General features: G+C 35.3%; 1 protein-coding gene across 1 annotated transcript in view; it reads right to left on the reverse strand.

Annotated features, from left to right (window-relative positions):
* Window positions 1-243: 243 nt before the first annotated feature.
* Wdr17 (WD repeat domain 17) overlaps window positions 244-17,086 on the reverse strand; it is a 63,040-nt gene continuing 46,197 nt past the window's right edge. Inside the window, exons 22-29 of the mRNA XM_051182427.1 lie at window positions 16,434-16,573; window positions 10,298-10,409; window positions 7,667-7,808; window positions 7,273-7,375; window positions 5,958-6,059; window positions 3,389-3,487; window positions 2,591-2,774; window positions 244-444 (exon numbers count right to left, since the gene is read on the reverse strand). Coding sequence (XP_051038384.1) covers window positions 325-444; window positions 2,591-2,774; window positions 3,389-3,487; window positions 5,958-6,059; window positions 7,273-7,375; window positions 7,667-7,808; window positions 10,298-10,409; window positions 16,434-16,573 — 1,002 coding nt within the window. The 3' untranslated portion in view covers window positions 244-324. The remainder of the gene's footprint in view (window positions 445-2,590; window positions 2,775-3,388; window positions 3,488-5,957; window positions 6,060-7,272; window positions 7,376-7,666; window positions 7,809-10,297; window positions 10,410-16,433; window positions 16,574-17,086) is intronic.

Genomic DNA, 17,086 nt, shown 5'->3' on the forward strand with positions numbered 1-17,086 from the left:
TCATTGGGACTCAGAGTAGGTATTTTGTTGACTTTCTTTGTTGTCTTTTGAAGCTTATATACTCTGCAGATTATATAGCCCTTTATAATTCAATCAAAATTTATAAATGTATAAATAGCATTTATCAATGAGATATTTTTCCTTTGGAATTATATAAATATTTTATTTTTGAAATTAATAAAATTTAATATTATTCCTTCATATCTTCTAACCACCAACCCACCTCCCAATTTATTATTCTTGAACAGCCAAAATGAAGATTACAAATACCCCAAATTTCCTTTTTACAAAAACCACTAATTTTGGAGAAAAAAAAATTTTCAGTCAAAATGGATTGAGACGTATTCCAGTTCCTAAAGGTGAGAATGGATTCACTTTTGCCCACATCAGAGCATCGTTCAAAGAAATAGCTGATTTCCCATCTTCCAGAAAATACACAGGGCCCTGTGCACAAAGTTGAGAAAAGAGAAGATGAGACTACATTTACCACACAGAGAAACCACTGGTGTAATTAGGCAATGCTAATAGGCAACTTAGTAAAATAAAAAAAGAGTTTTTGTTTGTTTGTTTGTTTGTTTTTTAAGGTTACCAACTTAGGAACATCTTCAAGTACTTCATGTTCCACAATTCTGTGATGGCTATTACAACAGAGATTTATGCTATAATTTTAATTTTGTATATGCAGCAGTACTATCAATGACAATAAGTGCTGTTAGTTGATTTATTGTCCCAAAGTTAGCTTATTTTATGAACGCCCACTGTCAAGTAACAGACTCAGATATACTTTGTTGTGTTAGTTATGAAGCTAATGTCAGCGTGCCTGGGAAGTGACTAAAGCCAGCAGCTTGTGTCCCTTTCTACAAAACAGGAGGAATAAATTTCTCTGTGTGTGTGTGATTTAAAATTATACTCTGTTACGTGACTTGAAAGACTATAGTTTAGTCCCATCAGTTATTAGTTCATCTTGAGTAATTTGGAAAAGTCTTTCAACCTGTCTTACTCTGCTCTGAGGAAAAGCATAATGTTAAAAAAAGAAAAAATCAAAAGACAGTATAATTTTAATTCTTTGATTAGGCTATAATTTTATCAAATTCTGGTTATAATTTTAATGATATGTTCTATTGTTTGCAATTTACCTTTAGAGCTGGAAAAATTAATCATTAGTTACCTTCACATTAGTAAGTACTTCAAATTTATAAAAGACAAATATATCAATTTCAAGTTAATGATACTCTATAAGAAGCTGGGCATTGGTGGCACACACCTTTAATCCTAGCACTCCAGAGGCAGAAGCAGGCAGATCTCTGTGATTTCAAGGCCAGCCTGGTCTATAGAGTTAGTTCCAAGACAGGCTCCAAAGCAATACAGAGAAACCCTGTCTTGAAAAACAAACAAATACTCTGGAAGGATAGTACATATTCTACATTAGTTATATGTGCATTGAAGTAATTAGTAGATCTTTTGTGGGTGTGGGCCTGTATAAAGAAAAACAGCAGCTGGTTGGCAATCCTTCATGGAGCAAAGGGGCCTTGTGCGGAAAGGGATGAAGGGACCAAGAAAATTGCTCATGAGAGCAGAAAGTGATTTTGAGACAAATTTCCAAAGTTTCATGATTCACTACTAAGCTACTGGTTTTGCTGCTTATTTTTTAATCTCTCAACACAAATGAATGATATGAGTGTACACAGTTATGTGTCCTTTGCTTTGGAGATTATTATTGTGTTCTTAAGAGTCTGGTTTACAATTGGTCAGCTAAGCTATAGGCAGGGATTGTATTAATGAGCAGCTATTCCATGTATTTTGAGTGTCAGAATCACTCACTGGCCTAGCATGTCATGATAATAAATATGTTTTTAATATTACATCAGAACTGCAAGGACCTGCCCATTAAAATGTATAACACTGGCAGCTGGAGCACTCTGTGAGAGACTGTGATAATTCACTTGGCAAATTTGGCTTTGTTTACCTGGCAAGGACAGCTACTCTAAGATAATGAAGACTTCTCTTATAACAATCTCCTTGGGTTACATTTGGAAGATCTTAGCTTTGCTCATCATTAATTTGACTATGTGTTAGACAATGCTCTTCAGTAATTAATCATCCTCTGACATGAATCACAGTGAATTTTAATTGCTGAAAGTCCAGCAAAATCATGTAAGATCACTTGATGTAACCATAATATACATGTACTGGTTTTATTTCTTTGTGTTTATGCAACACAAATGGATACTAGAAAGTAAAATACAATCTTCTGTGATAAAATCATGTGTAAATGATTGTTTCACTGACTTACTTTCCTTTAGGCTATGAAGTATATTTATTTTACAACATCTTTTTTACTATCTACGTAATAAACTGCTGCAAATTGTATGCATTACACCATTGCTTCAGTGATAATAACTCAGTGATAATTTCGAGGGGTTTATTTTAAGGGGAAAGAGACAACTTATATTAACACAGAAGCACAAACGGCAATATTTTTATACTGAAACCTGTACATTTGCCTAATTTACTGAGTTTATATTTGTTTTAGGATAATATGAAAATGCATAATAGATTTATAAAGTTAGTGTCTGATATTGTTCTGTACCTGAATTTTTAGTCCAGTAAGACAAGAGATATGAATGTCTGAATGGCTTGGGAGATTTGATCCAGTCACATAATCTGGTCCAGTAACTCCTTTGAGTGTCTCTTCTTTCAGTCTCTTTAATAAAGTCTCATAAACGGTTTGTTGTGAATTGGAAGGGGGTGTACACGGAGACTCTTCTGATGACCTACATTTTAAATTAAATTTTAATGTGTCATTTTTTTATAGAATTACTGAGATTTAGATGAGAGATGGTCTCTAATGTTGTGGAATAATCTTCTTGCACACTGTCAAGATGTGTCACTCTGATTGGTTTAATAAAAAGCTGAATGGCCAATAGCTAGGCAGAATTTCTAGGTACAGGGAATACCAGGAGACATAGAGGAAGCAGGAAAGCAGGATAGACAGTAAACAGATGAGGTAACAAGCCCCGGGGCAGAATTTAAAAGAAATGGGTCAATATATAAGAGCTAGACAAAAACAAGCCCAAGCTATTGGCCAAGCTTTCATAATTAATAATGAGTCTTTGTGTCATGATTTGGAAGCTGGCTGATGGGACAGAGGAAGACTCATTACAGCCTAATTAGTTCATTATTCTTTCTAGATGGACACAAATTAAGTTATATAAAAGCAAAAGACTTCAGAAAGGCAGAAATTGTCATCACAATATACTACTACTAAATATCCTAAACAAATTGACAGTTTTCCTAAAATTGATTTTTAAAAAAATGCACATCTCAACACTTTTGTGTGTAACACTAAATTCCTTCTGCATTTGTATGTTTTATTGTATTCACTCACTGTTTGTCGGGCTGTGTGCAAGCTCTCCATGCATCCAATTCCTCAGAGAGATGTTCAATTTTTAAAGGTACTGACACCACTCGGCGTTTTAATAGCTGACTGAAACACAAAAAAAAAATTGACATCTGACATAACAGTAAAACATCAGACAAAGCACATGAACTCTAATAACGAATTTTATCTATAACAATTGTTCAACAGTGTGTATGCACATACAATTATGTATGCATAGGCATATATATATATATATATATATATATATATATATGTTACTTATATGTTTATCATTTAAGTCCCTGGTAAGTCTAAAATGCTCAAGAAACATGGTTGGACGAGTGACTGTAGTTAAATACATTGCACAGTCTATAAAACATGGGTGAGACAAGACAAGCAATGCTGAATAGCAGAAGTGAGATAGAACAGCTAATGAGAACCTTGACTTAATTATGGAATAATACATACATACATAGATAGATACATAGAAAGAGAAAAGGACTCAATTCGAGAAGCTTGTTTTACTTGAGCCCACACTGAGTTTATGGCTGGAGTGTGGTGCAGGCTCCTAGACTCACACACAAGGGGCTTTGAGACTATATTACATCTGAACATAAAATGAGTTATCTCCAAAATAACTATAGGTAAAGCTCAGAAGGAGTTTTGGGGGACTGGTTGTGCAAGTCTGGCCACCTGAATTTTCATCTCAGACCCCACCTAAAGGTGGAAAAAGAGAATCGACTCCACAAAGTTTTCCTCTGCCTCCAGATGTGTGCCTTAGGATGTGGCATGAACCACTCCATCCCCACCACACATGCAGGAAAACACACACACACACACACACACACACACACACACACTTTAAAATTAACCTTCTGTAAGACAAATAATAGAACAGAAACAGGAGAGGTGTGAAGATATGGGTGTTTAGGGACAGGGAAAACGGGAAAAGAAAAGTACTGGAAACAAGACAATGGAGAATTGGAGAGTTAGTACTGTAAGAGAATAAACACAAGCTGGAGGATATGACAGAATCGTCATCAAAAAGAAATCCTCTAAAACTGAGACTTCATGAAGTTCTCTTTCTTAATCGCCATGGTTTTCATAACCTAGACATATTCTAGGAAGTGTCTCCTGCCTTACACATAATAATAGCCTTTGCTTTTGTACTTTGCTGTTTTTGCTTTCCAGTTTCTGAGGCAGGCTCACTCTGAATGCAGGCTTATGTGAAACTCTCCATGTAGTCCAGGCCGGCCTTGAACCAATGGGAATCCTTTTACCTCAGATTCCCATGATGAAATAGAAGGCATGAGCCATCATTTCCTTCTTTCATCTTTTTTTATTAATACTAATTTAAGAGACTGCTTTTCTCTCCCTTGCTATAAGTCAAACATAGTTGAACAAATTCATCATGGTTTTAATGTCTATGACACCCCTTATTGCTCCCATGTTTTAAGATTGAAAGTGGGTTTTGACATTTGGTTTGTTGCCTTCATATACACAATTATCTTTGAGCATCCAGGTGGTATTATTCTGCCTTATTGCTTAGCTTGTACTAGGTAGCAGTGGATGCTTCTTCACCAGAGTTAAGAATAAGAAATCTTTCCATTTATCTCATAGTTTCCTACCTTGTATAAAAGGTACTAAGAAAAAAATTTCCTCCTAGATTCTAAGCAACAAGAATCAAAGGGTTGCACGCTACACCATTTTGCAAGTTAATTAATTTTGGAAATTAATTTTCAGGAAATACTCTGTGAATTTTTTACTTACAAATCATACGCATACAATGAGATGTATCCTGCTAAGTAGTGGGATGGATTAGAAATGAACATCCCTTGTTTCAGCTTTAAATTTTTATTTTCGAATGAAGCAAGTTTTAAGTATAATGGATTATGATTGAAGTTTAGTAAGCTGTTAGAGAATGTAGGTGTTTGGCTGGCAGGGTTATAAAACACAATCTATTGTGAATATTAAATACTAGCTTATTTGCTATTTTCAAATGTCCTTTACTCGAGTTTTTTTCTGCCACATATTTTGGGAGCTAATATATATAGCTTCCTATAATCTAATAGCGGTGTTACACAATGATGGAAGTGAAATGTAGGCATGAATATAGATGGAAGACTTTCCAGAACAAAATGAAGTCTGGCCTGAAGATGACCTTTAAAATCCCCTCCTCCCACACCTTTGTGTCCTCTCTAGGTTGCAATCATGCACACAGAAGGTAGCTTCTATTTTGTAACCTTGGTAAACTCACATAGAAGGAAAGAAGAGGAGAGATTCAGAATAAAACAAAAGGGAAAGATCCAGGTCCTTGATGGAATTGCTGGACCACTTTATGAGTTCTGGGGCGCCTCTCTGAAGAATCCTGATAGGCAAACATCAACATTTCCTATGCATTTAAATGTCTGTTAGTATCTGTCGCCTAATGCACTCACAAGTCACATACTTAGCCCTTGCTTTATTGTCCAGAACACACTAAGTGAACAAGTGAATGCATTCAGTTCCTGTGGTCTACTCGGAGGCTGTTTATCTTAGTACAAAGGATTTCTCCATAAAATATTTTTATTCTTACCTTGTGTACTCATAAAGAGCTGGGACAATGCTTTGATAGCGTCTCCTGATAGCCAGTAAGGCACCAACATAACCACATAATATGAGTAATTCATTTCGAGCACTGAAAGAGAATGTTCATTTTTAATCTTTACAATTTGAAGCATAGGACATTACTCTCTTACATAATTCAAACACATCTCTTTATGTTCTTACAGATGGTACCTATAAAATACATTTAGGGGGCTGCTCTTCCAGAGGTCAAGTTCAATTCCCAGTTATCACATGGTGGCTCACAGCCATCTATAATGTGATCTGATGCCCTCTTCTTGTATACAGGTGTACATGCAGATAGAGCTTTCATACATAAATCATCATAAATGTTAAAAAAGAAAAGCTGAAATTACATAAAAAATACACTTAGAAATTTTGTAAAATTGGAGAAAATTACTTATTTATTAGATAAAAATTAATCCATAATTCTTATTCAAAAATTAATGCTCACATATATTATAATTTAAAACAAATGTCTTTAAATTGCACTTAGTTCTTATCTGCTTATTTAATGTATTTAACATATTTATGTTTTCATGCTTGAACCTGAACCAGAGTCCTCACATAGAGCAAACGCCCTACTGTTCTAATTGATCTGCACCTGGAGGCTGCTCAAGCCCTTCTCTTCATGTCATTTGTCTCTAAGTAATTCCTTTTATCAGATTTAGGCACTTATGTCCCATTGTGTCGACTCTAGGAAAGAACTAGCAAAATCAATTGCACTTCCTGTAAGGTGAACTTGACAGTTTTCCAGGATGTTCCATTGAAAATCTCTTACAAATTACCCTCAAATCTCTGAGGACTTCAATTAAATGGGGGAAAAATTCCTAGGTAGTTCTTGAGTTTAAGGATGCTGTCATTTTCTGTTTTATGTTTTTTTATGGCTCTTGTATCTCTCTTATCTAGGATTAGCATGATGTTTTACGTGCAGCGGATATTGAAGAAATATGACCTTTATTTTCTTAAGAGTCCCATGCCCACATCCATCTAAATGCTTTCAACCAGCTTTCTTTGAACAAGTGTGCATAAGCCAAAATATAAACACGTTCACACACATAATCCTACACATACTAGCTATTATTAACAGTTACTATTAATTTCAAGTTCAAGTTACTGTCTTCTCTTGATATTGTTGTAATAACAACAAAAGTAATAACCAATGGTTTAATTTGTCTTATAAGTTCAGCTACCTATAATGATCCTATCTCTTGATTTGAACACCAAAACCAACAGTACTGTTAAAAATGGTTTTATGTTTTTATGTCTTGAAGAAATGTACTTACTCAGTGCACAGATGCAAAAGTAATTTTTCAGTACGAATAAAACTCAATAGGTCAAGCACAGGGTATACAGCATCCAGAGTCCAGTCTGAGTTACCCATACATCCTGGCAAAATAAAGCCAAATGAAATGTATTTTAAATTACAGAACCGAGTCTTGTTCATCCCATTTTTAAAGTTCTATAATCAACACTTGTCTGTAGTTTGTACACAACAAACTATCGTGCCCTTCACTGTCACTAGGCTTTCCCATAGCATAAAATCAGGAGGGACACCATGTTTTACATCAGTAATCTCTCTCCTTGTGAAATGTAGGGTGTTCAGTGCTTGATTATTAATTAGTAAAAATACCAAATGAACAAATAGACCTGAAAACCAACCACCAACTAGAAACTTACCTTTGACAAAGTCAATACCAATAGGGAGAGCCTTTTCGGGTTCCTGGCTTAGTAAATAATACTTTATGGTCTCAAATACATTGCCATCTGCAAAGGCTTTTTCAGCCAACTCAGTGCATTCTTCAATTGGGGGTAGATTGCACTAAAAGTAATTCATTGAAAGACAATATTACTAAAATTTACAGGGATAAAAGCTATAGAACAAACACTCATTATTGCCAAAATAATCTGTCTGTTTCACTTATTAAAGTTGCCCAAAATATATGTAAGTGAAATTATTTATAAATGAAATTATGGAAATACTTCTTTAAATTTTACTTTATTTAAATAAATTTTTCATTTATTTTACATAGTGACCATTTCCCCTCCTACTTCTCCCTATATATCACCCTCCCCTCCCATTCCTCCTCCACCTTCATTCAGAAAGGAGCAGGTCTCCCAAGGGCTTGAACAAAACATGGCACATCAAACTCCTTCCCTTGAGTGAAGGTCCAGCTAAGAGCCAGGAATAGTTCCTGCTCTCCTGTTAGGACTCTTACAAAAAGTCTAAGCTATACAACTGTCACACACATGCAGGGGGCCTAGGTCAGGCCCATGGAGGCTCCCTAACCATTGGTCCAGAGTCTATGAGCTCACATGAGCTCAGGTCAACTGTGTCTGTGGGTTCCTCCATCATGACCATGAACCCCCTGGCTCATACTATTCCTCCTGCCTTTCTTTGGGAGGACTCCTGGAGCTCTTCCCAGTGCTTGGCTATGGAACTCTTCATCTGCTTCCATCAGTTACTGAATAAAGTATCTCTGATGACAATTAGAATAGACACCAATCTGATTATAGTAGATGCATTTTAATTTAAACTAAGAGTTTCTAATTGTGTTTACAAATATGAAACACAGATAATATTTATTTCAAATGTTTTATTTATCTTTAGGCATTTGTTATATTTTTTTACTTATCTATGTGTGTACTTTGTGAATCATGACATACATGTGGAGGTCAGAGGGCAACTTGCATGCATTGTCTTACTCCTACCATGTGGAAACAGGGACTGAATTCAGGTCATTAGAATTGAGAATAGGCACCTTTACCCATGGTCCATCTCCACAGTGCTCATTTCTTAATAATTTTTCAGACAGGAATTCAATGAACAGAACAATACAAGGAGTATTTGAAAATTTCCAATAATGTCACAAACAATATTTTCCATAATATCAGATATGGACACACATATATACATTTACTCCATTACATATTTATTCATACTTTGATCCATCTGTGTTAACATAATAATAAGTATATGCTAAATGATAAGTGTTACTCACTAATTGGGAAAAAAACGTCAAATTTAAAAATAAAACAAAATTTTGTTACTTTGAAAGTTAAGGATGAGGAAATATGTTTGCTTATTTTTGGGGGGGGGTTGATTTTTGTTTTGTTTTTTCTTTTTTTTTTTTTTTTTTTTTTTTTTTTGCTTAAAAATGTAGTAATTTTGGCTGTATGTAGTGGTGCACACCTTTAATCCTAGCACTAAGGAGGCAGAGGCAGAGGCAGATGGATCTCTGTGAGTTTGAGGCCAGCCTTGTCAGAATAGTGAGATCAATGACAGACAGAGCTACATAGTGAGACTCTGTTTCAAATAAATTAATCTAGCATTTTCGTACATGCGTTATAGCAATATATACATTACTGGTTATTTTTGAAATGAAAGTATTTCACATTATTAAACTACTCACTATTAAAAACTCACAAGTTTTTATTAATGTTAATGTTATTAAACATTATTAAAATGTACTCTTAATTGTACAAATATTTTCTGTTAAGCACTTTGTCTCTTTTTATATGCAATATTGGTAATTAGATTCCAGCAGTCTTTGAATATATTTTAAATCATATTTGAATAGTACATATGAAATTCATTGATTTTTTTTTAAGTTGTTAAAGGGGTGGTGTGATAGCTCAGTCAACAAAGCACAAGGCCTGTAATCATGAGGTTCTGAATTTGGCTCTCCAGGACCAGTACAAAAGCACAGCAAATCAGTCTTGCTTGTAATACCAACACTGTACAGATGGATACATGAAGAATCCTGGAGCTCACTGGTCAGCCAGTCTAGACAACCAGTAAGATCTATGTCCCATGAATGACTTCCTAAGGACTAAAATCTGGGAGCAATAGAGGAAAGCATCTGACACTGTCCTGTGACTTCCTGAGGTGTGTGTGTGTGTGTGTGTGTGTGTGTGTGTGTGTATGTGTGTGTGTGTGCGTGGTGTTAAAATACAGTCTCAATTTGGAAGCAAGTCTTCAGATACAAAGTAGTACAGTATAAAGGACAATGGGTTGGAGTTGAAATTTCCAATTTTCAATTAATTTGGGCCGATTATTCTGTGACTTTCCTTTCTGTGTACAAGTTTTATGTAAATAGTTCCCAAACTATATGTATATCTATTCCAAGCCCTGAATAGAGGTCAATAGTATTTCTTCCTTTTAGCTACTATTTTTGTTGAATCAATAGGTATCACAGGGTTTATTTAATTTTTGTCATGAATTTCTATTTGATTGAACCCAAGTCATAGCATTTACTAAAATCATAGCATTTCATTCCAGGCTAGAGACATTAATAGACCACTAACTACCTTCTTATGAAGATCATTTATCTCTTCATTGCACCCCGGGTAGAAGGCACAGAGTTTCACTAACTGTGCTTCACTATCAGGAGTCATCAGTAGAAGATCAGCTGCCAAGTTCCTGTTTGTATAGCAAAGGAGAAAACCCCATTGAGGAAATGATCCAAAAATAGAGCCACAAGCATTTCAAAAAAAAAAAAAGAGGAGACTCATATAATGCTTATCCAATGTTTGCTTCATTATTTATAGCAACCTGTCTCAAATATAAATTACAGAAAACACATTATGAAGGATGAGTACATTATCAAAAGTTTACAAAATGCCAAATTTGCATAATTTAAGTTCTTGGATTATAGAACCCAATTTTATTATTAGAGAAGAATTCTCTACCAGACTGTGCAGTTGTAGATTCTATTTTGGAGAAAATCATAAAGTAAAGAGAAAGGAAACACATTTCCCCTCTTTATCATACTTATCAACAATGGGAAGTTCTATTACCCTATGCTCTGACTCCAGCAGAATACTTAGCTATTTTAACTTTTTTGACTTCTGTTGTTCTGCATGTTTTTTAAGGTTTAGGAAGAAACCAAAGAAAGAGATATAGTTTAAAATATTTTAAAAGACTTCAATTAGAGTAATAAACTGCTTATAGGGATAAAATGGCACGGATTTAATAACACTGTGATAAAAGATATTTTCTGTGAGAAGCTTTCCATAAAGCAGTAAGAGAGGACTGTTTTGTTTCAAGTATTATAATTAAGGAAACACCAAATTTCCAGTGGCTCAAGATAATATTTAACTTTCAAGAATGGCACATGCACACACACACATACACACACACACACACACACATACACACACACACACATAAATACATACACACACAAACACTCACACATGTACACATACAATACACACATACAGCAAACCAACAGCCAACATAAAACTAAATGGAGAGAAACTCAACATGATTCCTCTAAAATCAGAAACAAGGCATGGCTGCCCACTCTCTCCATATCTCTTTAATATTGTACTTGAAGTTTTTGCTAGAGCATTAAGACAACACAAGGAGATCAAGGAGATACAAATTGGGAAGGGAGAAGTCAACCTATCTCTATTTGCAGATGATATGATAGTTTGCCATGTGACCAGAAAAACTTTACCAGGGAACTCCTACAAATGATAAAGACTTTCAGCAAAGTGGCAGGATACAATATTAACTAAAAAAAAAAAAAGTAGTCCTACTATATACAGAAGATAAAGGGGCTGAGAAAGAAATCAGAAAAACATTACCCTTTAAAACTGCCACAAACAATATAAAGTATCTTGGAGTAACTCTAACGAGACAAGTGAAAAACCCATATGATAAGAACTTTGAATCATTAAAGAAGATACCAGAAAATGGAAATGTCTCCCATGCTCTTGGATAGGTAGGATCCACATAGTAAAAATGACAATCTTACCAAAAGCAATCTACAGATTCAATGAAATCCCCATCAAAATCCCAGCACAAATCTTCACTGACTTTGAAAGAAAAATACTCAACTTTATATGGGAAAACAAAAAACCCAGAATAGCCAAAACAACCTTGTAAAATAAAGTAACTTCTGGAGGCATCACCATCCCCGACTTCAAGTACTAATATAGAGCTATAGCCCTGAAAACAGCTTGGTATTGGCACAAAACAGATAGGTAGAGAAATGAAATAGAGATGAAGACCCTGATATTAACCCACACATGGGCACCTGATTTTTGACAATGAAGCTAAAACTATACAATGGAAAAAATAAAGCATCTTCAACAAATGGTGCTTGTATAACTGGATGCAGACATGTAGAACACTGCAGATAGAGCCATATCTATCACCATGCACAAAACTTAAGAACAAATGGATCAAAGACCTCAATATAAAACCAGCCACACTGAACCTCTTAGAAAAGAAAGTGGAAGGAACACTTGAACAAATTGGTACAGGAGACTGCTTCCTAAACATAACACCAGTAGCATAGACAGTTTGAGTGACAATTAATAAATGGGACCTCCTGAAACTGAGAAGCTTCTGTAATGCAAAAGACACAGTCAACAAGACAAAATGGCAGCTCACAGTATGGGAAAAGATCTTCACCAACCCCACATCTGACAAAGGGCTGATGTACAAAATATACAAAGAACTCAAGAAGGTAGTTACCAAAACACCAAATAATTCAATTAAAAATTGAGGTACAGAACTAAATAGAGAATTCTCAAAAGAGGAATCTAAAATGGCTGAATGACACTTTAGAAACTGTTCAACATCCTTAGCCATCAGGGAAATGAAAATCAAAACAACTCTGAGACAGCATCTTATACCTGTCAGAATAGCTAAAATGAAAAACACCAAAGACAGTTAATGCTGGAGAGGATGTGGAGAAAGGGGAAACACTCCTCCATTTCTGGTGGGAGTGCAAACTCGTACAGCCACTTTGGAATCAGTATGGTGGTTCCTCCAGAAAATGGGAATAGTCTACTTCAAGATCAAGCAATTCCACTCTTAGGCATATACTCAAAGGATGCACATTCATACAACAGGGATGTATGTTCAACTATGTTCATAGCAGCATTATTTGTAATAGCCAGATCCTAGAATCAACCTCAATGCACTCAACTGAAGAATGGATGGAGAAAATGTGATATATTTACACAATGGAGTACTACTCAGTGGGAAAACAAACAAACAAAACAAAAACCCAATAATGAAATCTTAAAATTCGAAGGCAAATGGATGGAACTAGAAGAAACCATCCTGAGTGATGTAACCCAGACACAGAAAGACAAACATGGTATGTACTCACTCATATATAGATATTAGACATAAAGTAAGGTTTATCAGACTACAATCCACATCTCTAGAGAAGCTAGGAAGCTGGAATGACTATAAGAGACATACACAGTTCCCCAGTGAAGGGGAAAGGGAAAAGAGCCCCTGAACAAATTGGGATCATGGGGGGAGAGGGAAGAGAAGTAAGAAAAAGAGGAGGGGAGAAGGGGGTGTTGAACATGAGGGATCAGGATGATTGAATGGGGAAATGAATAGAGGAGAACAAGAAAAGAGATACCATAATAGAGGGAGCCATTATAGGTTTAAAGAGAAATCTGGCACTAGGGAAATGTCTAGAGATCTACAAGAATGACCCCAACTAACAATCTAAGCAATAGTGGAGAGGCTACCTTAAATGCCCTTCCCTTATAATGAGAATGAGAACTACTTTAAATGCCACCCTAGATCCTTCATCTAGTAGCTGATGGAAGCAGAAGCTGAGATTCACAACTAAGCACAGAGCCAAACTCCTGGAATCTAGTTTCAGAGAGGGAGGAGTGGTGAACAAAGGGTCAAGACCATGCTAGAAAACCATACGGAAATAGCTGACCTGAGCAAGTGGGATCTCATAGATTCCAGAATGACAGCTGGGGAACTAACATAGGACCAAACCAGGCTCCATGAACATGATATTAGCTAAGAGGACTGAAAATGGAACCAGTATGTATCCCATGGAGGGATACTCCCTTAGCCTAGAGACACGGGAGGGCCTAGACCCTACCCCAAATGACTTGACAGACTTTGATGATACCTTATGAAATGCCTCACCCTCCCTGGGGAGTGGATGGAGGATGGGATGAGGGGTTCGGTGGGGAGCATGGGAGGATAGGAGGGAGAGGGAACTGGGACTGCTATGTAAAATAAGATTGTCTCTAATTTAAATAAAATTTCTAATAAAAAATTCTAATTTTTCTATGGTTAAATTTTAGAATATATAACTTAACTTATACAAATTGGAATATGGTAAAACCAAATGTTAATCTTAAATACTTAAAATTGTATGAATTTCTAAAATAACATGTTAAAAAGAACAAAAACTAGACAGTACCTGTATGAAACTGACGGGAAGCTGGAGAGAAGATATTGAATATAAATATCAGACAAGCATCATAAATACCGAGAGGCAAACAAAACTGCATCATGTAAATGTAAAATACAAAAACTTTTGATTAATGAAATTATGACTAAATAACTAAATTTTCTTGATTTTTAATCTGTATGATTCCAATAGCTATGTGTGCATTTCTCGTGAAAATTGCCATGCTAAGCATGTTATTTTCCAGAATTTGAACTTTAGCCTGGTTTCTGGCCATGCAAAGGAAGATTCCCCAGGGGCTTGTCACCAGGTATAAAAGTTCAATTTTTGTTAGAAGGAAGTATGACAGATATCAGCTCATTGACATAGTTTTAAATTAAACACCTGGATAAAACAATACTAATTAGTAATTAGCAACCATTTTATCTTTACTTTTTCTCTCTTATAAAAAGTATAATACTTTTTTACTTTTTGAAATTAGAATTAAACACCATTTATAATTTTTCCTCCATCTCAATCTCCCATGTACCCTTCCCTCTCTCAAACTCATGTTCTCTTTTTTCTTTGTTGTTATGTGTATACATATATAATCCTAAATTATAATTCTAAATGTATGAATACAACCTAGTCATTCCATATAATGATATATATATATATATATACATACATACATACATACATACATACATATATATGCAATCTTTTTAAAAAATACTTCATTCAGATTACATATCATCTATGAGCATGGAGTCTGCCATATTTGTAAATAAATCATTTGTGTTAGATTTCAAACTTTTTGATTGGTCTAAGGCCAATCACAGTAGACTACATAGTTGATTGTTGTAGGCTTTTGACAGGGAGGAGGGGGGGTCATTTGAAGCTCTCAGAGGACAGTTGATATTGGAAATATTTTAGTCTATCACAGGGTACCACTATATTTGATAGAGGGGAGTACTCTTAAATCACTATAAGTCATGAGTAAACTCTGAGTAATTGTGATATCCTTAGTTTACTATCAAATTCCAAGGTCAAGGAAAAAAATAGAAAGTGTCTTTTCAATGAACCAGTGATAAATTTTAATAGTCAATGGCACAAGCTTTATTGCTAGCTTGTTACTTTTGTTCATGATTCACCATGTCCTTGGACAAAACAGTATCTGCTCCACAGAGCCCAGTACTTAATGTCATATAAACTATTTTAACTACTGCTTGGTACACAGTAAGAAGTTCAAACATGTTAGCTATGCCCAAATCCTCCTCCTCATCATCATCATCATTATCAGCAGCAGCAGCAGCAGCACATGCATGGTTTAATACTAATGGTCATCCACAAATCTTACCAGTTTGTTCACATGAAGTGTGGACTAAGAAGAAGCCAACTTCATCATTAAAACATTTGTTTAGAAATTCCCGAGAACGTATGTATTTTAGAGAAAGAGTAAAATTCTGAAGGTTTATTTTTTTTTTTTTGGCTTTATGTGAATGTTGGTGTTTGAGAATAAACGTGCAGCATGTGCACAGGTGCCCTTAGAGACCAGAAGGGGAGTTAGAGTATTTGCAAGCTGCTTGACATGGCTGCTGGGAATTAAACCCATGTCCTCTGTAAGAAGAGTAAGTACTCTTAACCACTAGGCCAATTCCCCAACCTCAAACTAACAAACAAATTCTATAGTCAATAATCACCTATTGAATGACAGCTAAATATATTTTCTAAAAGTGTCAGGGTAGTGACAGACTGTCTGACCTGAGACTAGGCTGATATAAAACTGAATGAGAATGCCTTAGACCCAGATTCCTATGTAACCCTGGGAAGATCTACCTCTTGAAAGTACAGAGTTTGGACAGGGACTCCTCTAAGATTTCAGCCAAACTAATTTTGTTCCTCAGCCTTAAAGTAAGACACAAGATGTGACAAGAAGAGATGGGAAAAGATGTGAAAAATCTTAATAGTGGGAATGGGTGGTCCTAATATTGTTGAAAAATAGATTTATTTTCTCATGATTTTTATAACACTTGAAGCTTTAAAAAATTATAGCTGGGCTGCTTCAGAAAGGGTCATGATAGATTGTGTTCCTCTGCCACACTTTCTTTCACAATGATATCTCAAATATATGTATATAGATAAATGGTATAGATATTATAGATATACAGATAATCACACATAACATACTTCATATCTTTCCAAAAGCAGCTTATCATTTTCTAAAATGCATACTATAACTGCATATACCCTTTCAAGTAGAAGTGTCTTACCACATTGGAATCATCATGCATTTTCTTGCCAGTAACTGCAGGGCATAATGGGTTGCTGGGGCTGCAGGTTCTCCTAGGACAGTGCCCACTGAGACAGCCAGGTCTAGTTCATTCCCACGGATCAGGTATGCCATAGCCAGCTTGTTTTCAGAAAACAGTTCCTTCAGTTGCACAGATGCTTGGTGGAATGCTCATTTTCATCCAAGTTCATAAGCAGATAAATTAATATTAACCTAGATACTAATTGTATTAAATATATTGAATATACTATTTCAATTAAAGTACCTACACAATAATAATTTAAATTTTCTGAAGGAAAAACTGAAGGTGATGGTGAGAAATACAGCTCATTTTTCAGCTTAGAATTTAAAATGTCATAACTCACTTTCTGCAATGCTAGCGATGAAACCTAAGACTTAATACATGCTAATCAAGTGTTCCATCAATGAGCCATGATCCCAATCCCTTTTGCTCCTAAAATACTGTCCAGTATCTTGAACATGTCACTTGGTCTCCATCAGAAAAGAGCATAAAATCTTAAAAGCTCCTTCTAGATTACACAAGATAAGTAGATAAAACAAGAAAACACATAGTATGTGGTGTGTTCATGACTAATTCATCAAGACACTTGGAAGCATGATGCCATTTAGTCT

This window comes from Phodopus roborovskii, unplaced genomic scaffold (genome assembly GCF_943737965.1).
Source record: "Phodopus roborovskii unplaced genomic scaffold, PHOROB, whole genome shotgun sequence".
NCBI lineage: Eukaryota > Metazoa > Chordata > Mammalia > Rodentia > Cricetidae > Phodopus > Phodopus roborovskii.